This window comes from Molothrus ater, chromosome 13 (assembly GCF_012460135.2).
Source record: "Molothrus ater isolate BHLD 08-10-18 breed brown headed cowbird chromosome 13, BPBGC_Mater_1.1, whole genome shotgun sequence".
In the NCBI taxonomy this organism is placed as follows: domain Eukaryota; kingdom Metazoa; phylum Chordata; class Aves; order Passeriformes; family Icteridae; genus Molothrus; species Molothrus ater.
In genome coordinates, this window is record NC_050490.2 from 1,474,835 (window position 1) to 1,496,731 (window position 21,897).

General features: G+C 43.6%; 1 protein-coding gene across 5 annotated transcripts; it reads left to right on the forward strand.

The window, feature by feature from the left end:
• Positions 1 to 419: 419 nt before the first annotated feature.
• TPM1 (tropomyosin 1) lies at positions 420 to 20,305 on the forward strand. 5 transcript variants are annotated; one of them, XR_004980868.2, is made up of 10 exons: positions 421 to 699; positions 1,657 to 1,782; positions 7,890 to 8,023; positions 9,208 to 9,325; positions 9,775 to 9,845; positions 10,661 to 10,736; positions 11,284 to 11,346; positions 11,597 to 11,666; positions 12,959 to 13,203; positions 14,483 to 14,766. XR_004980868.2 is itself a non-coding variant. In XM_036389310.2 (10 exons), the coding sequence occupies exons 1-10, from the start codon at positions 586 to 588 to the stop codon at positions 14,484 to 14,486; spliced, it is 855 nt and encodes a 284-aa protein (XP_036245203.1). In that variant the 5' UTR covers positions 421 to 585; the 3' UTR covers positions 14,487 to 14,766. The 5 variants fall into 5 exon arrangements, 4 of the variants coding, with proteins under 4 accessions (XP_036245204.1, XP_036245206.1, XP_036245207.1 ...); XM_036389310.2 differs by having other exon boundaries at positions 12,959 to 13,037; XM_036389311.2 differs by lacking the exons at positions 12,959 to 13,203; positions 14,483 to 14,766 and adding an exon at positions 19,363 to 20,305 and having other exon boundaries at positions 420 to 699.
• Positions 20,306 to 21,897: the final 1,592 nt, after the last annotated feature.

Genomic DNA, 21,897 nt, shown 5'->3' on the forward strand with positions numbered 1-21,897 from the left:
GGGCCGGTGTCACCCACACAGGCTGCCCGCTGCGAGCAGCCTTCGCGCCCGTCTCCTCCGCTCCCCGCCGAGCTGCCTTCGGTTTTTTTTTTCTTTTTTTTTTTTTTTTTCTCCCAGGAGTAGCAGCGAAATGTCCCGTCCTGCCTATTTGGAAATGGGAACAAATTGCTCCCCCGCCTTACCTCGCCCATCGCATCCCATATATAGTCATATCTGCGGTCAAATGGCAGGCGGCAGCGAATGGGAAAGCTGTGCCTCCCAAAAAAACCCGGGGGGCAGTGAGAGAGGGAAAGGGGTAGGGACGAAAGGAGGAGGGAGGGAGGGAAGAAAAAAAAGCCCTTTCCAAAAAAGTATTGGATGTCTTGAGGAATGCAGTCAGCCCCCTGGGAAAGTACATATCTGTGAGGCGCTCGCTGCCCGCCGCTTGCATTCGGCCGGCGCCCCGTCCCGCACGGATCAACCCCGCCCGGCAGCTCCGCTCCGCTCCCCCGGGGCCTGCGTCCGGACTCGGGGCTCTCCCGCAACTTTTCAAGTTTTTCTTTCGGAAGGAGTTCGCGCGGGGACGCGCCCTAGCCCACCGCCACCATGGATGCCATCAAGAAGAAGATGCAGATGCTGAAGCTGGACAAGGAGAACGCCTTGGACAGAGCCGAGCAAGCCGAAGCGGACAAGAAGGCAGCGGAGGAGAGAAGCAAGCAGGTCTGCACCGAGGGCCCGGGCGCAGCGAGCGCCGGGGCGCAAATCTTTCCAGACTATTCTCTTTTTTTTACCTCCACCCCTCTTCTTCCCCCCTCACCGTACTTTGTTATATTCCACCCCCGCGCCCCTGCAGAACTGGTTGAACTTTCCCTAAGGCAGAGCTTCAGCCTGGCAGCCGCCGGCTGGAGGTTCCCGGGGGCGCGGCAGGAGGTTCTTCCCCCTTCCCCACCGTTCCAGCTGGGGAGCAGGGCCCTGGGATGGCTGCGTGGCCTCTGTGCCTTTGTCACAGGGGGAAGGACGGCTTAGAGAGGCTGCCCAGAACGCCTGGTTAGCACTGGGCAGATGTGCGGCGGTTTGGCAAAGGACAGTGAAAGCTGTGTTCGCCCACTCCAGCATCACTCAGCTGATGTGTCCGATTCGAGCTGCCCTCCCGCCCCTCTCCGGACGCATGCCCCACTTTTTTGTCCTTCTCCAAGCCCCCTCCTTTACACCTGGGGCTTCTCGATTCAGGGAGGGGGATGCATTGATTGCACGTTTCTGGGAGATCCTGAAGGAGGAGGGAGAAAGGAAGAGTGATTTTATGAATTAGTTTCCGTTTTCTAAGCCAAGGGAGAAACATATTTGTGCGTTATATTTCCTCTTGTGCACCTAGTTAGAGAATGACATTGTGCAATTGGAAAAGCAATTGCGTGGGACGGAGGATACAAGGGACCAAGTGCTGGAAGAACTACACAAGTCTGAGGACAGCCTCCTCTCGGCAGAGGAGAATGCTGCCAAGGTATCGTGCCCTTGCTGCAAGCAAAGAGGATCTAACTGTCTCTCCTTCTTTCTCTCTCTGTCTGTCTGTCCTTTTCTGTCTCTTCTGCACTCGCACCTCTCCGTTTGCACGATCACGCTGCCTGCTGCACCTTTTCCCGCCCGCCCTCCCCTCTCCACCACTTTCCACCCATATCACAGCTGGAGGACGAGCTGGTGGCTCTGCAAAAGAAGCTGAAGGCCACTGAGGATGAGCTGGACAAATACTCCGAGTCCCTTAAAGATGCACAGGAAAAGTTGGAACTGGCTGACAAAAAGGCCACAGATGTAAGTTACCCCATCCCTTTCACCACAAACCCAACAAAGAAACCACAAACTCCCTCTGCTCAGGACAGCCTGGACTCCTACTCAGCAGCACTGCAAAGCTTTGCTGAAGGCAGGGTCCAGGCACCTCCTGGACAGGGAGGTGGGAAACACAGCACTGCCTCCCTGCATGAGGTTTGCACACTATCAGAGGCATCTGATTGGGTTTCTGCTCACTTGACGTGTGCTTTTTATGTGTACTTGCCGCTCTAGATGTGAAATGGTGACTTATCTATTCAGGTGATGGGTAAAACAACTCAGGGTGGAACAACACTGTCTTGATAGTGAAATAGAAGCAGAGAGTTAACAGTGAGTAGGTGCAGGAGAGGGAGATCCAGAAGAGCAAGGGCTTCTAGTTCTGATTTCAGGAGAGCTGTTCCTAGGTATGCATGTGTTAGAACTGCTGGTAGATACTGGTTTGACTCACTAGTCCCTGAGATAAAAGGTTCTCTCCTGGTTTTTTGGGTTTTTTTTCCCTTGGAAATCAGTGGAACTGCTTCACTTGTCAAAGAAAAGTTCAGTCTTGTGTGACAGGAGATTGTCCGGAAGATGATACTTGCTAGTTTTGCAGTTCAGAGGACAGGGATCTTGGGAGCAAGCTGGGAGATATATATAGCTCAGCACTTTATATGGTAATAAGGCAAGAGCTTGTGCCTCTCCCAGGCCCTCATCCCTCCCACCTGTCTGTTCCTGACGTGCATTTAGTGGATCGCATGCATGGAACCATAAGAGTCTGTGTAGTTAAGGTCTTGGTCTCTATTGCTGCTGTTGGACAATTCAATTCTCCTTGAGTAAATCTCAGGTCTGAATTACAAGATTGGATGAAACTACAGTATTTCCAAAGCAGTCACCCTCCTTTTCCTATAGCTCAGCTTTAAAAGTCAACTTCAAAGCCAAAATGAAAAGGAGTTTCAAATGAAGCAAGCAAAGTATTTCAGGGGAGGAAGGATACTTTCAGAAATGGAAACGTTACTAACTCCACATAGAAGACAACATGTTTTTATATTATTTTACTTCTAAAAGGCATAAAGAAAGAAAAGGCTTAGCTTCAGTATGGCAACTAAGTTATAGAGCTTTGAAAGAGAACCCAAGAACTTAACAAACAGAAGTGTTCAAAGAAACAGGGGAGAGGGATCCGTGTATAATGTGGATCAGATGTCTGCTCTGTGCAGGCGGCCATAGGAGAGGCAGCTTCCTAGCAGGACATTTATTTAGCTTGTTCAAAGGAACCGCATATAGATCCAAGGGAGATATTCCTTATATGGAAAAGTATGCAGACTATTTGGAAATAGCTTGCCTTGGATGAAGACTGGAGAAATGCTACTAGATTCCCTTTCTGAAACTAAGGATCTTCCTAACTGATCCCCGTGCCACCTGCCCTTGCTGGAAAGCAGTGTTTGGAAGCTAGCTGAGGGCAATTTTATTTGCAGTCTTCCCTGAGGTGGAGGGTGGGAGAGTGTCTGGCTTGTTTTCATTGAGGTAAATGTCTTATTTATTTGTATGCATGGAATATGTCTGACAGTTTAGGATATATTTCTTTTTTTGGCAATGAAGAGTATATTTGGGGCATTGCAGTTGACCCAGTATTTACCCTATTAGTTTGGATAGTTCCAAGCCTTAGGAAAAGGGCAGAGGCAGGGGAGGGAGTGTCGGCTCGCAGGGATGGACTCACCTTTCACTGGGACGAGAAAATCTTACCTGTCCGGTATGACTCATGTCCCAAAAGCCAGGCACATCCCGGGACCCACCCCACCTGAGAGGGGGCAGCTGCAGCCCCCTGTGCCCTGCCCGTGTCTCAGGAGCCAGGCCGGGTGCAGCAGCCCGTCCCTCGATGGCGTTTGATGACACCGCTCATATGGGGGCGGTGTGCGGGGGGAAAGGTGGCTCCGCTCCGCTCCGGGGCAGCTCTCGTGCTGTGCCGCCAGGCGGCGCTGCTGCCCCGGCACATCCACGGGGCAGGACCGGCCCATCCCGGTTGAGGACCGGCCCATCCCCGGCCACGATCACCCCCAACCCTGTGGGATCGGGCCAGGCCCGGCCCATTCCCTACCACGACCGGCCCATCCCGGTTCAGGACCGGCCCATCCCTAGGACGGCTGGACCGTCCTCCGTCCCCGCCCCGGTCCCAGCCCGGTGCCGCAGCCCCGCCCCGGAGCGCTGCGGCGCGGGGGGACTTCCGGGGCTGCGGCGGGCGGAGGGAGGTGGCGCGGGCTGGGCGAGGTGCGGGCATGGCGGCGATGAGCTCGCTCGAGGCCGTGCGCAGGAAGATCCGCAGCCTGCAGGAGCAGGCGGACGCCGCCGAGGAGCGGGCGGGACGGCTGCAGCGGGAGGTGGACCAGGAGCGGGCGTTGCGGGAGGAGGTAGGGCCGCCCCTCGGCCCGGCTTGGGCCCGGGGCTTCGTGGTGCGGGTCCCGGGGCGCGGCTGCCCCGCCTGCCTCCCCGGCCGGGGGACGGGAGGCCGCTTCCTTGGCCGCCGTGCCCGACAGGGCGGCTGTTACCTGCCGGGCTGGTGGCTGTTACCTGCCGGGCTGGCGGCGGGGCCGGCCCGCGGCGCTGCCTTCCCCGGCTCGGTAACCCGAGCGCTGCGTGGGCCGGGCCCAGGTGAGCGCGCCCGGAGACAGCGCTGGGTGTGCTGGGCAACAGCAAAACCCCGATCTGGAGTGAGCTCGGACTTAGGCGAGATGCTTGAGGTTACTTGTTTTGTATTAGGCTATGGGCAAGGTTTTATGGGGTGTTTCTCCCCACAAGTCCTAGTTCTCGTATCCCATCCGGAAGAGTTCATTTGTGAGAGACGTCAGCCTGGCGACTGTTGGGAGGTACGCAGGAGTGCACCTGCGATGGCCCATGGTACCTGACAGCACCCCAACAATGCCAGGGCACAGCCCCAGTCACTGAACATCTGCAGTGTGTGCTGTTCATCAAAGCTGCTCGCCAGGAGGGGAAAGGAACAGTAGGCTTGGTTTTAGACAGAGGCAGGATCAGGTGTGAGCAGCACAGGCTTACATAGCAGAGAGATGTAATTATGGGTGGCAATCACAATAAAAGAAACCTGATAGGGCTGTTCTTTGTCTTATCACTGACCTTTGGGAGTTCCAGCAGCTGTAGCTGAATGTTTCCTGCTGTAAAATGTACAGTGTTCTTAGAGGCAGTTTTAGTGTCTTCAGTGGTTGCATAAAAACAAAGCAAAAGAGCAAAGCTCTTGTGTAGTTTATTACAGTAGAAAAAAAAGTGATAATTTGATTTCCTTATAATATGGGCCTTTCTACACATTCTGGGCAGTAAGTTCAGAAGAAGAGCCTCCTGATTACTTGCAGGTGATCTTCCTTCTGGAGCAAAATATGGCCACTTATGCTTGTGTAACTATTGCATTCTTGCAGATCACTTGGCATATCTGGCTTTTTCAGCAGAGCCATAAGTCATTTCATAAGGGTTTCTGTTTATAAAAAACTTGTGCTTGTTTTCTAAGCTTTGTGGAGTAAAGGACACAAAAATTCTACTTTCAGTAACGTGTATTATTCTGACCAACATATTAAGGAATTTCTATTGAAAAGGAAAGTTTTGCTGTTAACTTTTGTGGCAGAAGGAATAGTGCTGGAGGAGTGGTTACAGCCTCCTGATGAAGCCTTCCCTTGAGAGTTCAGCTACATTGCAGTAAGGCTTAGGACCCTAAAGGTTAATGTTTATCTCTTCCCTGGAGTTGGTTTATGTGGATGATGTGGAAGTCTGCAGAGTACATTTACATGCTATTTAGGTTTTTGTGTGGAGGGGTCGGTGCTGGGGTGAATAAAGGCTGAAAAAGCTGAACTCCCAGGCACATGTAGACGTGTGCTTTTCTGCAGTGCTGGCTACAGATGAGGGGTTTTATTGTTGCAGCTGTATTTCTGCATGCCTGAGGAGGGAGGCTGTGAGAGCTCTGCAGCAAGCGAGCTGAGGTGTGAATCTGCTCTTTCCCTGTAAGGCCTTACATGTATGGCTTGTGACCAGCTAGGGTTGTTAGGTGAGGGTTTTCTTCTTCCTGTGCAAGGTACAAATATGCAAACAACAAAAAAGCTACAGCTGTGGCCAAAACATAGCACAGCCTCCAGCTTTTGATTGTTATACCAGATTGTTAAAAGTTTCAAGGCTGTGATTAAGATTCCCTTAAAGAAGAATCTTGGTTTGAGTACATGCATCTCAAGGGGCTGTTGGTAACCACTTTTTCAAAATGCATTTTTCTTCCTCCTTCTGGAAAACAGAATCTCCCTTATAATAGTGATAATTAACACCCAGTGGTAACTTACCCATGTCATCACTCATTGTAAAAATATGTGGTGTGTAAGTGCTGCTGCAGAAACATAGGTTATGTTTGCATGGTAGCAGTGGGAGTGCCCCGAATGTCACTGGGGTTTTTTCCTTCCTTGCCATATAAGGAGAGAAGTCCTGCTCTGCAGAAGAGTAACTGGGGCCATATAAGGCTGATTGGTAAATCCTTAGTGAGTTACTGGAGCAGGAAGTGAAAACTTGAACTTTAGTCACCCTGTGTTTTGAAGCACATTTTATGCTCTTATCATGATGAGCAGTCTTGACATGATAATAATTAACTTGAACATTACAAATTTCCCTAGGGTAGCCTTTATGAAGGGTCATTTTCTTTCTTAAATGTGAAAGTTCAAATTCTTACTGTTTTAAAGCCAGAAGTCCAAAACCAGAGATTTTGAACATTTCTGCTTGATTACATAGCTAAATATTTTATATTTGGATTAATGTGGATTTCTAAGGATGAAGTCTCTTCTCCTTCTGGTTCTGTGTTCACTGCCAATGCATATTAATGTTCAAAGATATAATTGCTTCCCTGTTCATGTGTTACTTTCAGTCATTCTAGCTGGACATTGTTACTTTTATGTCAAAGGTTGTTTTATTTGTCAGGTCTGTAAGTTGTTCTTTTTTGTGTTATGAACAGCAGAATCTTTGATATGGACAACTCTATCCAACTACCTCTGGTTAGAGAAGAAAAAGTACCAAACCGATACTTTTGGTATCCACTTTTGCCAGAGGGTTGGTTTTCCCCTCAACTAGACATCATAGGAAATTCAGATGTGTACTTCCTCATATATAGCAAATATATATCATATATCTTTTCAGTACTAATTAAGTGTTATTCTCTGAAGTAATAAACCTTTTAGAATAGTTACCTTTTTATATATACTTTGTGCTTAATAGAGTTTTGAAAGAAAGTAAGTTTAACGGTGAGGTTACCATAAGAAGAATGTTTTAGAACTTACTCTGCAGCTTAGGCCAAGTGCAGGTTTGGAGCTGTAATATAAAATAGCTTGTAGTGATAAGAGGCAGATGAGTTGCAAGTGTTGTACAGAAAGTTAAGTGAACAGGTAATTCAAGAAAGGCAAATTTAGGGGAAGATTGAGGATGGAACTATGGGAGAAAAAAAAAAGGATGTTTTAAGGAATTGCTGCCTGTACTAGGGTCCTTGCTGGTGCCTTTCTTGTCAACTCTTGCACAGCTTGCCTGTAAACAAAACCTCTGGGTATTGGGGCACTTTTTAAATGTTCTCAAACTCTCTCTGTGGCAGCTGTCTCCTTGCAAATGCTGATCCAGGTGTGTTTTTACATGTTTGCACTGAACCCTTCCTACAGGACTCAAGGAAATGTCGGGACAATTCTTGCCAAATACGGTGAAAGGTCATAAATAAAGGAATTGGGGTAACAGAAGAATTGAGTAATTAGCTTGTGTTGGTTTGATTTAAAAAAGGGATGGTCTGTAATTAATGTCTGCAAATACAATAACAGAAAATATTTGGGTAATGGTGCATAATTCTTCCTGTGCAGTTCTTTCTAGTACAAATTGTACAGTCCTTGATGTGCTTCATTGAAAGCAAGCATTAATCACTTTTTTCCTCTGTTAAGCAATAACTTCACAATTCAGTCATGCACATCTCTGTGTATGGGACTTTCTAGTGGACAAAGTTAGAAATGACAAAGTGCTGTTAAATGGCACTAGCAGGTAATGGGGTAACCTTGTACAAGGGAAGATGTGTGCCTTACAATGAATTCATTTCTGTTTCTTCCTGTGCTTAGGCTGAGAGTGAAGTAGCTTCTCTGAACAGACGCATCCAGCTGGTTGAGGAAGAGTTGGATCGGGCTCAGGAGCGCTTGGCCACTGCCCTGCAGAAGCTGGAGGAGGCTGAGAAGGCTGCAGATGAGAGTGAAAGGTTGGTGGAGCCACACCTGAATGGATTGTTACCCTTATGACAAAGATCATAATTGCCAGGGTGTGGGTTAGGGACATAAATTAAACCACTCCTAGGTCTCTGAATATGTGTAATCTGCTCTTCCTTTGTGTACATGGACTTCAGTTGCAGCTTGTCTGTAGAAATGTCCAAAATATCTGGGCTTGGATTCTTTTCCAGCTGTGAAGATGAGATTTAAGTGTGGTAGTTGATGTATCATTCACATCCTGGGAAAACTGCTTGGCCCAGCCCAGGCTTCTCTGGTTGGATGACAACTCCTTGTGCTACTCTTGTGCTGTTGGGTGACTCTTGCTTTCATTGTGGGTAGAAAATCTCATCTGGAGAGTAGTGAAGTGCTGGAAGAGGCTTTGGTTCTCCTGTTGGCAAGATTGGTATGTGAAGGTGAACAAAGGAAAGAGACACATTTCCAGAAATCTGTAGTGTAAGTTAGGAACTCCAGCTTCGTGACTTTGGAAGATCTGTCTTCTTCCAATGGTACATTATGGCTGTGATAGAACCTTTTATTGTGAAAGAAACCCACACATTCTGCATGTGTACTTCTACCTTACTAAGATGGAGAATGGAGTCTGTTCCAAAGAAATTTGCCAGAGACTCCCAGTGTGTTTTGAAACATTTAAGGTAATTTTATATCAGATGTGTGCAACATACAGTGTTTCTTGTTATGAAGGATTTAAATTTTGCTTTTAGAGAGCACAGGGAGTTTCTAGGGCTCTGACATGGCAAAACCCAGGGGAGTCTGGCCCACAGACATGGTTCTTTTCAGTTCTGCAAGGGTTCTACATGCTGTTGATGAGTGTAAAAGCACAGATGCTTTCAGTCTTATTAGGTTTTTAGAAGCAACACCCTTTGTTAACCTTTCTATAAGAGGAGTTTTTCCTGCAGTTTAAAATGAAAAAGAATTCTACAGCTGAATTACAGTAAGAGCTAAACAAATCACACTTTTTCTTTCTTCCTAAGACGTTTTGTTCCTTGAACTTCTGAGATCTAAGTGCACAGGACTAAATCTATGGTGTGAGGACTCATGTGTCTGATGTGCTTCACTCACCTGAATACCACTGTCTGAAAGTCACATACCACAAGGAGTAGAGCTGGAGATAAACTGGCAAACCCTGAACCTTGCATTTCCTGTTTTTCACGTTTTTCAGAGGAATGAAGGTCATTGAAAATAGGGCCCAGAAGGATGAAGAGAAGATGGAAATCCAGGAGATCCAGCTCAAAGAGGCCAAGCACATTGCTGAAGAGGCTGACCGCAAGTATGAAGAGGTCAGTTCTTGAGTGCAGGTCATCTCTCTCTGAAGCCCATGAGGCTGGGCCTGGAATTTTTGTTTTTCTCTTTTGCCTTTTAAGTTCAAAAGATCACAAACACCCCTCTCCACAGCTATGGAAGGAAAATCAGGCACTCAGATACCTCAAGGGACAAGGTGACAGGAGATCTGAGCTTAGATCTTTCACTAAAATGTTTGAGAGTATTCCCTAAGCTCTTAGGGAGAGAAATATTTTTCAGTTGCCTTCTGGTGAATGAAAGAGAAGTCTTGAAAAATGTCAGATAACTAAGTCTCAAATGAATAATGAAGATACCACATAATCAAAGCTCATGTGTTGACCAAGAATTGAAGAGGCCTGGCCTCCTGCTTTGTAGGTTCTAGGAGCAGGTGAGGTGCAGTGCAGCAACTTAACATCCCTGATGGATTGTGCCCTGCCTGTCCTTGCAGGTGGCTCGGAAGCTGGTGATCATTGAGAGCGACCTGGAGCGCGCTGAGGAGCGCGCTGAGCTATCAGAAAGGTAAGTGTGCAACTGCCCTGGGGTGTATGTGAGGTGCTAGAAGAGAACTATAACTGCATGAAACGTTGGCAGCACACTGTGTGTTCAGCTCCAAGCTATGTTTTGCTCATTTACTGTAATGGTTGAGAGAAATGGTCGGTGCCAAAGTAAATGTGTTCTCTGTGTGTGCGCGTGTTTTGTCACTGCATGCTGTACCTGCACACTGATTTTGTGAATGGCTTTTGTGCATTTCATGTGTTCACTAACAGCCAAGTCCGACAGCTGGAAGAACAGTTAAGAATAATGGATCAAACCTTGAAAGCATTAATGGCTGCAGAGGATAAGGTACTGATACTAATAAACAGTTTTTAGGTTTAACTGCAACCCAAGTGTTTCAGCTTCCATAGCCAGTTAGCTCACTCAGTAGTAACAAATAAGTCCTTGCTATGCTCTTTACTCTCTCTTTGCATCTCGCTTTGGTGGTTTTCTTTGGTCTCTTTTTTTGTTTATTGATTTTTATCTTTAAAACTGATCTCCTGTGCAGCCAAAAGAAGCTGAACTGTCTCACGTGTAAAAAGCTCTGTAAATGTTTCTGTGTAAGCCAAGAGCTGTAGATAAATTTCTGTCTGGTCATTGTCTTAATGTGCACTTGAACTGGTATTTGGCATCACAAAGAGCTGCTTTCAGTCTGTGATGGATCAGCTGCTTTTGAGGCCATTCTTTTGCCCTGTAATGGTTTTCATTTTTCTCTATCTTTTCCCCCTATTTTCTCCTATTTCTTTTGCTTGACTGAATCTTCCATCCTCCCCTTTCCTGCCTTACCTCCGAAATAACAGCAAATGTGCTGAGCTTGAAGAGGAGTTGAAAACTGTGACCAACAACCTGAAGTCGCTGGAGGCTCAGGCTGAGAAGGTAGGCTAGAGACTTCTGTGAGAATGTGTCCCCTACACTGTCATCTGGCCCATGGGGTTTTCTTTGTATGCCAATCACTTTGCAGCATTTCTTCAGGGCTCTTGTCAGTAGAGGCATTTGGATTTACTACTCAATTCCTATTTGGCTCCTACTGGAACATAGCATATCTTGTCATTCCAAATAGGTCAGTATTATTTGGCCACATGTTTTGTTGAGTATTCTGACAAGATTAAGTGTTAATTATAGAATGTCCCTCAGAATGACATTGTGTACTAACATTTAATTTCTCCAGAAGACATTCCTCTTTAAAACTGCAGTACTAATTTCTTCTCCAAGTTCCCACCATATTGCACTGGAATGTAACTCAAGGAAAGTTTGACTCTTGTAATAAACCATACTGCCACAGCCTTCCAAGTGGAATTAATTTTGTTTTACCTATAACAATTTCTTGGGTACAGATAATCTGTTACAAGAGTTTCAAAGTGGGGTTTTTTTGGGTATATTTAGAATACCCATCTAATACCAGTGATCCTCTTTCTAATTACAGTACTCACAGAAAGAAGACAAGTATGAAGAGGAGATTAAAGTTCTGACTGACAAACTGAAGGAGGTAAAATGAGAGCTGTTCTTTGACACATAGCTTCCAATGCACCTTTGATTCTTTTAGTATAAACACTACTTTGATGGTTTAAGGATGAACATACCATTTTGGAAACAGTTTACTGTTAAATATCTCCCCTAGAAATTAGTTTATATTTGCCTCTTCTCGCTGTGCTTTTTTCCTCACTTGAATTATTTCTTTTCTACTCCCAAGTACTGTGTGTGTTTCCTAAAGTAGTCTGTATTTGTCCTGACTGCAGGCTGAGACCCGTGCTGAGTTTGCTGAGAGGTCAGTAACCAAGCTGGAGAAGAGCATTGATGACCTAGAAGGTATGTGGGGCTGTTTTTCTACTTACTGTGGAAATACAGATCTCTTATTCTTCTCTTGTGTGAGGGTTTTTGTTGGGTTTTTTTTAATACCCAGTTCTACTGGGCTGACTTGTCCTGCTTATATAAATGTGTCTGCCTAAAGAGTAGACAGAATTTTTTCTGAATGAAATGTATTGATATCTTAAATGCTGCAGGTGAACAGTGTTTTGCTCTTGCCTGTTGCTTTTTCTCTTATGTTCTCAAGACTCCTTCCATTTTTTTGCTTTATACTCTTCTATTTGGAAGTATATAAATGTTACAGGGTAAATGATCAGATGACAAGTGTTATTATCATCTTAGTGAAGAGCTGATGAAGAGTTGCATTATGTTTGCAATAGTTAGGAATGTAGCAAGCTAACCTAATTTCTTACTGTGTTAAGTGTGGGTTGGGGCAGGCATTTTGTGACCTAGACCAGTTATTGGGTTTTGGTAAAGCTAATAGATTGTATACATAATCAGAAGGATTATTCAACTTCAGAGGATTTGTTTGTAAGGTTTTGATAAATCTGCCAGAATTGCAGCAGAGAAGTAGAATGTGCTTTCTGCCTCTGGAGAAAACAATCCAGTAGGACTTTGTAATTTGAAGTTATGTGGAGTTTGCTATTTAGAGGCATTACACTAAGTGTAGTATTTGAAGAAGCTAAATTGCATGGCGTGGCAGCCTGGATTCTGCATGAAGGTGATGAAATGCCTAAGTAGCTGCTGAAAATTTATGATCCCTGACTCAGGAAGGAAGCAGAGAAGAAAGATAAGTGTTTAGAAGGAACAAAAATTGCTGTAAGAAGCTGAGTTTGACAACACACAAGCCAGAGTGGTTTGAAAAAAAAAAAGGTAGAAAATGGTAACATCCTCCTTGAGTCCCATTTTTGATCTTTTCTCCCTATGTCCCATCTTGATTAAAACAAAAAAGCATTAAAACAAAAATCCAGGGCAGTGAAACATGGATTTTTGCTTCTTTTGTACTCTCTTTTCTTGGTTTTCTGTATATCACAGGTTGCCCCATTGGCAGTGCAGTTAATGAACCTGTTGCATAAAACTGTTCACTATTTTCTTGCATAGAACTGTTCACTATTTTCTTTCTTTTATTCTTCTCTAATTTTGTTTCATTTTGTCTGTCACAACACTTCTTTCTGTGCACTCTTCCCATTTCCTATGGCTTCTGGATGGTATCCCCATGCCACCACCTTCACCTTCCATCCCATGATCCTGCTCCATTTCCTTGCACACCTCTGCTTTTCCTGGGGGAACACCAGATGAGCTCTATGCTCAGAAACTGAAGTACAAAGCCATCAGTGAGGAGCTGGACCACGCTCTCAATGATATGACTTCCATGTAAATGTCCTCCCAGCCTGTGCCCGCTGCTGCTTCCCTGCCCTCACTGATTGCGCAGTGCCGCCCTTGTGAAATGATGCTCCCTGTGTAGTGGGAGATGCTTTCCTTTAGAGAGAATAGGTGTACAAAATACCATGAACAATTGCTTTACCCTGGCAAAGTGTGGGTGAGTGTTGTGCCAAGCCTGGTAAATACTCATGGTGATTTTGTAAGCTTGTGGTTACTTTTTGATTCTGTGTCTGCAATCCTTGTGTCTTGTGGTGGTTGCCCTTTGTTTGTAGCTCTGTGTTTATCCTTTCAGTTCACCTCTGTTCAAACATTATCTACCAGGCACATCATGTTTGTTTTACCAAAGAAGATTGCTGTGGTACGTGTTGCATTCAGAGTGTATTCCTTTGCCTGCTGCCACAATTTTTGCTCTGACAAAGTTCCTGCAAAAATGTCAGAGAAATTTAGATTTAGCTGTATTCTCTGTTAATGACAGTAGAAAGTCTTTATCTAAATTTTCATAGCTGCTCTGAAAATTTCAGCTGTTATCACTGAATTCCATGTGTGAAAATGGATTGAAAATACCTTGTCATTTAAACCCATAAAAGCAACAATTGAATTGTAGGTTTCTTCTGTGTGTTTTCTGGATAGCAGTAGTAATTTTATTTGCATACACCAAAAATGTGGTAACACCAACTTTAGTCATAAGGAGAAAACGAAAGAGTGGCAGGAAAGTAGGAGAGTCAACAGCTGTAAGGTGTGAGTGCTCAGTGCAGAGTTTGCACCAAGTGACTCTTGTTCCATGGACTCTGAACAGAGGTCAGCTGTGCCACCTCCACCTTCCCGTGCATGAGCACTGCAGCTGACATGGGAGAGGGGAAGGGCTCTGGCTCTCAAGTGCTTAGGAGGTGCAATGTTTAGTCCCAGCATTCCCTTTTGGGAACCCAGGCATGCTTGCAACAGGACATAAGGTTTGCTTGTCTTAGAGCTTGAAACGTATTTGTTTGCACCCGGATTTTAAATGGTTTTTTCTTCATGTTGGTTTTGTCCCCATGTCTGTTCATTACTTTCCTCTTCTCTCTCTACCAACATTTTAGTAGAGGTCTCATGTTGCCTGCTTTGTATGCTTTGATTCTTTTGTTTTTGAATTCCTCCCCGACATATGGTTTTGCTTAGTGGCTTATCAAGCAAATGGATTTCTTTTTTCCTCCTCTTTATACAGAGATTACAATATTTCTTCAATTTGGGATATTTCTAAGTGGAAAGCAGACTTAAAATTGTAGTCTACTGGTATATGAGGACGTGACTGTATCATTCCAGTCCCAGCATGGTGTGCTGTTTCTCTAGCATAGTCATCTCAGCATGCTGGGCTCTGCTGTGCCATTGCTGCTTTTTGGAAAGTCTTTACTGCACCTTTTTTCATTTTCTGCCTTATCTCACTTTTTCTTTTCATGCAGATAATTTTCTTTGCTTCAGTTCTCCAAAGACATCTTCATCGGGTTGGATAAAACATCTTTCCAAGCTTTGGATGTTTCATGGGCTCATTGTCCTGTCTTCTAGCTTAGTTGACTCTTCCTCTATCACCTGTCTCAGAACATGCTCTGTTTGTGCTCTGCTGTACAGAAACTACATTTCTCAATGTAAAATAAATATCCCAGCTGTATCCCTTTTGCTATTCCTTTGCCTTTTATTTATTTCAGTAACTATTTAAGTTATTAATAAAATTTGCCCTTTTATGCCATTAGGGATTTCATTTTTTTGGTGTTTTCATTTTTTAGCTGAAAACACTTTTGCCTGAATGTTGACAATGCCAAGCCAGCAAGTACAGTGTGTGAAAACTGAAAAACTGACCAGTTATTATCTTAGTTTTTCTCAAACTCTGCTGCAGCTAAAATGACAAATAGATGTAATAGGAACTCTTCCAGTTGTTATTGTTAGGACAAAATTTGCAGGGTCACTACTTCCTTGGGGTCATTGGTCGTGGGAGCATGGCTGAGGGAGCAGTTACATCCTTGATGTAACCAGATTTTTCACTTTAAAGCTGAAATCTTTTCCTAGCTTTATGCTGAAGACTTCTTATCTCTATTTAAATGCTTTTTTATCTCTATTTAATGTCTTTGTTCATTAACTAATATATTTGAAACAGATTTAAAGAGGCAGCATCATAAACTTTAAATTATTTTTTCACCCAAAAATAATCCTTGAAATGTCTTGCAAAAAAGATTTTCCCTCTTTCACAGCTCAGTTATTCAGCAAAGATGATGCTTGCTAACATTCTGGGGTTTTTACAATATATTTTTCTTGAGTGGCATGATAGTATTGGAAGTTCATTGGGGAGGTTTCAGTAGCTTTCCACTTGTGCTTAGTTCAGACTTGTGAGTTTGAATTGCAGACTCATGAGAAATGTTTCAAAGCTGGAGTAGGAAAATTCTAGTGATTATGATATTCATGAAATTACTCTGCTGCAAAGTGGAACATCATGGATTTCAGGTTTCAGCTGATTTGTCACTGTCTGATTAAGGATGAAGCATTAAATACTGACATCTTGTGCTCTTTTTGTATTGTTATTTGCAACTAGGGAGTTTATTGCCTTATTTTAACTTTATTTACATCACAGTGAAAGAAGTTATTTTCCAGTTCCCATGGAAGCAAAAACCAGATTGATTTCTGGTGATACTGTAACTCTATATATTGCTAAAGTTCCTAAGTCACCAAAGCTAAATAAATTCATTATACCATAGCTGAACTTTAGTTTTTAACTTTTAGAATAATGTAAATGTCTCTTTCTTGTTCAGCTTCAAGATTATTCAACAGTGCAGTCTAAACTAGATTATCTCACCTCCTCAAAACTTGGTTTCCCAATAAGGCTTGGGATGGATGCATGCCCTTCCTGGCCTGCCATCCTTGGATAACTTTGGCATATCCCACTTTTCTGCCTCTGACACATCCTAATGTTGCTGGCTGGGGGCAGAACCCCAAATACAGGATAGAAATCAGCAATCACAGGCAGTTCAAGTAATAAAGTTCAGTAACTTACCACTCCTTAATTGACACAGTAAATGGCTGTGTGTGAAGGGTAACCAGATAGAATGGGATATATAAAAGTTAACCAAATATAATGGGATGAGCATTTGTAAAATGACTGAGGCTAATAGCTTCACAAATGCAGGAGTTAGGGGATTGTGGTCAACTGTAACTTGTCATCTGAGCCAGAGTAAAATATGCTACAGCAACTCCAGCTTCTTACTATATTGTGTTTTGGTTCATTGTTTTAGCAAAGTTTTTTGTCCCCTCAATTCCTTGCAATACTGGTGTTTCTTAAGAAAAGTAAACAAAAAAGCAAAATGCATTGTAGGAACCTGTCAATTTTTAACATAGTCATTTTAACCATCAGTATTAACATTTTGCCTTTTGTGTCAGTCACACATGATCAGCTCTGCACTGAGGGATGACAGATTGCTGACCAAGTACTGGAAATGAGCAGTGCAGTGCAGAGCCCCGGAAGCTGCATGCAGAATTCCTGGCTGCTCCTGCTGCTCTGATCTTCACTGCAGGGAGCTGTTGTGTTCCCTGCTCTGCTGTGGCTCAGCACTCCTGTCACCCTCACTTGTGGCATTGGACCTGCCATGTCTGGCTGGTTTTGTGCCTGAGGCTTCTTCCTGGGCCCTGCTGAGCTTTTCTGACTCTGCACAGAGCCAGAAGTCCCTGCTTGGCTGCTGGGGCTCCTGCAGAGCCAGCCTCTGCCTCTGGAGCAGATGGACACATGGCCCATGGGGAATCCAGGGCTCACTGTACTCTTGGGAAGTGCTTTCCCTGCCTTACTGAGGGATTTACTTGTTTTGGAAGTTGAGAATGTAAATCTCTGCCTCAGTCAGAGAGGAGATTTCTGTGATGGTAGTAAGAGTAATTTCACATGATTCATTTTTGAATAACAACTACATACATTTTGCTAGACAAAGTGAAATTTTAGTTACTCTAAGGCTTTGTTTTTTCCCACATATATGTGACATTATCATGGTGAGAGGGACAAGATCCATTTGTTACTGGAGGATCTGCAGGATCAGAGCTGTGAAATGTCCTGGCTTTACAGAGCTGCCTGTGGGAGTGTGGGCTGGGGAGGAAGCTGGGAGGAGTTGCTCACCATGTAAGCATGTCCTGCAGACCAGCTCACTGCACAGCTTTGCCTTGGCTGTGTCCAGTGCCTGCAGGGAAAGGGGATTCCTGTGGAAAAGAGTCAGAAACAGTCATTTCCTGTAGGGGAATAATCTGGGATCAAGAGGTCAGGAGTGCAGTTATTGAGAAGAGCATGGACAATTTGAGAGCACAAGATAGTGAAAAGCCATTGTGGAACATTTTTTTCACTCTGCAGAGCAACTCTCACTTAATGTGCTGTCACAACGTGGCTGTGGCTGTTCTGTTCCAACACAAATTGTCCTCTCTGTTTGCTGTTTTTGAGCAGAGTGTTCATCCTTCCTTTTCATTTTCACCAAATGTGAGTCTGTTTTCATACAAAGTAAAACTCAGCAACTTAAAGGTATTAAAATGTGTGGATTCCACAGTAATATTTACCTATCAGAAATAACATTTCAGCCCATCAGACTTCCTAGGAAAGGAGTATGGGCTGAGCCAGACCTGGTGGTAGTTGCCTACTGGCACCTCTCCTGCTGTTACTTATGCTGGCTGTGGTGCAGTTGCTTTCTCTCTACTGGCAGATGAGTTTCCACTACACTTTAAATAGTTTGCAAAGAAAAATGGCACTCACAAAACAAATTCACACCCTGTACAGAAGAGTAAAGTAAGACTCAGCACTCCTAGGAGTATAGCTGCAGTTCTTCCATTTCTATTGCAGTTTTGCCTCCCAGCTGTTCCCCACAGCAGGATTCTTAGCCAGTTCTTGCTATGGTACAATAGCTGTTCCTTGGAGTAGCTATTCCTAGAGTTGTAGAAACAGAGGTAAAATGTTTCTCTCTGTGTTACTGAACTGTCTGTCATGTGACCAGTTTCTTTAGTAACTCTTATTTAACTGTTTTCTCTGTCTAATCTGTCTTCATTCTGCCTCTTTTTTTCCCTTCTAACCTGCTTGCTGCCTGTACAGACCAACTCTACCAGCAACTTGAGCAAAACAGTCGCCTAACTAATGAACTAAAGCTGGCATTGAATGAGGATTAAACTTTAGTGGGACTGTATTGTTAACTTGTTTGAAACCACCTTCTTCCAAATTTCCTTTAAGAATGAATCAGTAATTGTAGAAATAAGCAAGAAACTTAGAAATTGATTTTTTTTTCTGTTAATTCTGTGGTAAATTAATGAAAGAAATTCTCTTGGGAAAATCTGGAAATGCTTCTTCTGGATGAGGCTTTTCATTCTGTGTCTGCACACCTCTTTTGGAAGAGCACTAAGCTTTTCTGCTGTGCAGTAGCTTCTTTCCACTTAAGTAAAGAGCTACAGCATTTCACTAACAGTATTTAAAAAATAACAGCCTGTGTTGCAGAAAGGCACTCAGTTTATCCAACATGAATTGGCCCTAAGATTTTTACCACAGTGAGAGTAAAATATTCACTAGAATCCATATTTCTGTATTTCAAAACCAACTTAAAGGATACTACAGCTGTTTTGTCTGGAGACTTTGATAAGATAATTTTGCCTTACTATGAATTTGGCTTGTATTTGACATTAAAACAAAAAGAATGGGAGCTCCATCTGACAATACCCAATCAGTTAAAGGTATGCTTGCCTAGTATGAAGTTACTCTTACTGGATTCTGGTGGGATGCACCTCCAGAACATTATGCTCATTTATTGCATTAACTATGTGTGTTAAGTGATTGTCCTAGAAAAGTGTGCATGCAACATAAGGCTACTAACTTGAGTTAATTTATTTTCTAAAAGAAATAAATTTCTTAAAGGTCACTTCACCAAAAACTATAATAATTTTAATTTTTTTGTTCTTTGTGTTTTTGAAATCTATGAAACTATTAATTGTGTATCTGCAAAGAACTTATTTTCTTTATAGCCTACTTAAAAAAAAAAAAGAAAAAAAAAACCCTGCTTTTTTTATCTCACCTATAAGCAGAGAGTTTCCAGAGCATTGTGTCTCTGTTGGCAGTGTATTTTCTTAACAACTGCAGCTGTGAACAGTTCCAAACTTGCATTACTTGCTGTTTGTTTTATTAATTTGGAATTCTCTCTAGTTGTGTTATCTGGAAACATTGATATTTATGAGCATGCACATTTCTTAACTTTCTAAACCCTCTGAGAGAAGTGATGATTGCATGCATTCATGTTCAGTGCCTCCAAAGAACTGCTATTCATGTTTCAATTTTCTAATCCCACAACAGAGAAAGTGGCGCATGCCAAAGAAGAAAACCTTAATATGCATCAGATGCTGGATCAAACTTTACTGGAGTTAAACAACATGTGAAAACCTTCTTAGTGGCAACCACACTATTTGTTTGTTTATTTTTACACCTGCTTGCCGTGAAGCCCCATAAACATGTCTTTATTTTAGTTTCAGCACAGTCACAAGAACATCTGCTAAATTATGGAGCAGGGGTCAGGGAAACACCAAAATGGGCAAGCCATATGCGGGTTAAATGACATTACTTTATGGTTTCAACGTGCCATTTCCCAACAAAAATGTTACCTACACTTTGTAGAGAGTTCAGCAATTTGGTAGGCTTAGTCTTTGAAGAATCCTGGCTGTGGCAGAAAGTGTCCCACCTCAAGTGCCAACTACAGTTTTTACACAATAAGAATGATTGGTGTTCAAGAGAGATCAGGTGGAAATGGTGCTATTTTGAACAAAAGGTTCTACTTGAAGTCTTTTGTTTGATATCAAACAAGTCAGGAGTTGTCCAGCACGGTAATTTATTTTTATCAGAACTTGACTGGTCTGTGAGAATTTGGACTTTCTGTGCCTTCTAATTCAGTAAAAGGAAGATATATAAGCAGTGGAGACAAGTGAAGGCTCTGAAGGTTTTAAATTGTATTCTTGCAACTCAATACAGAAGTGTAGGTCAGCATTTCACCTTGAGTTTTCATTCGATTGTATTTTTCATGTTGAAATGAAAGATTCAATAAATTCAGGACAAAACATTAATTTGGAAGAGATTGTGTTAAAATGTATTTTATTTGTGGGGATTTGGGGTAGGGGAGGAATTTTTAAACTGATATTTGCCTCACTTTTTTCACACTTTCTTTGAGCAGTCTTAAAAGTATACCTGTATGTAAACATTGTATAATGATATGAAATAAAATGCACATTTTAGGACATTTTGTAAATCTTGTCCTCCTGTGGTTTGTTTTTCATCACATCAGTTTCCTGTGCATCCCTGTGTGAGCTCTGCACGTGTGCAGTGTCTCTCATGGTGTGAAACACTCCTAAAGCACCGGCTCTGAGTCTTTGCTGGGTTGTTAGGCCCAGGTATGGAAATGGGGGGCTTTGGACAGATGTGGATGTGCAGCTGCTCAGAGGGGCCCTTGGAGGGCCAGACTGCAGGAGCCTGGCCCTGTCTCTTCAGTGCATGCCCAGCTGTGTGCAGGATGCCATTATCCATAGCAGATGGTAGAACTTTCCAGAATTACCCATCATTGACCAAAATGGTTTTGGTAAGACCATTGCAGAGCTCTTTGGGAAACGAGTCCTGAAGGCCATGCTCTTGCAAACACTATCATCTATTTGTGTATCTTCCCTGGAATAAGTGCTAATTGACTTCAATACAGCGATAAACCTTTGAAAATCATGGGTCATGTTCACAAGAGGTACTTCCACTCAGCTTTTCACTACTGGTTGCTAATTTCTACATATGTAGGTGGCTTTATTTGAATTGTTAGGTCTGTCAATAGGCAGCTTCAGGACTTGAAAAATAATTTTTTTTCCTTCTTTTTCTGTAGTATATTACTGAAAGCAGATGCTGTCCATCCCTCTAGCAGCAAGGAGCTTGGTAGGAGACAGGTACAGATACCTTCCAGATCACCAAAGAATTTCCATTAGTGGGTCCTTAGCAAGCCACTGAAAACAGATGACTTTATCAGCCCCTGGTGTAAGCTGATGAAGGGGTAAAGTAATACACAATAATTTCAGGTTAAGTGGGAGTCAGAGAGGGAAGATGTACTGGTATGAGCCTGGGGTTTTTTTTATTATGTTTTAAATGGAGGAACTTGGTAACATTACAAGTTTTTGTGTGATTTATTGACTGCTGCAGAGTCATCCTAAGTAGAAAGGATGAAATCCCTGGCTTCATGTTTCTCTTGTGTTTTTGGGAAGCAAAATACATGTTACAAGGCCTTAGCTTGTACTGAAGACTGACAGATAAAATTGCCCACCACAAAGTGCTGAGGTAAGTTACTCTAATCTCTTGCTCCTTCCTTGCTTAGCACAAGGATGAGGTGTCAGGTAGTTGGGCTCTAAGAATTCAAGTCCCCTCCATGTGTGGCTTCCGCTGGTGCTGCTGGAGTCAGGAGGGCTTCCCAGAGCAAAGTCTGTGCTGGGAATTGTTTGTGGAGTGGGGCCCAGGGCCACCCAGAGAGTCAGAGGCTGTGCAGGAGTAGAACAGAGGAGCTCTTGGCACTGGGCTGTGAGTCTGACCCAGCTGAGTGTGCAGCCAGCCCCCCTTCATTGCTGCTATGGGCCCTTGGGATGTGCTTGAGTCCTAAACAATGGCTCTGAGTGAGCTCAGACCCTTTGTTTGCTGCTTATATTGCTTTTCAGGAGACCACAAACTGCCTTGTGGTTGGGGGAATCTGAGTTCAGCTCTCCCTGTGTGTAAGGATGTGATAGGCCTGTGGTTTCCATATCTCTTAATGGTATCATGTCACCATTAATAGGGCAGGCATGTGCAGGCAAGGAGATAAGAATTCATCTGAAAAAAATC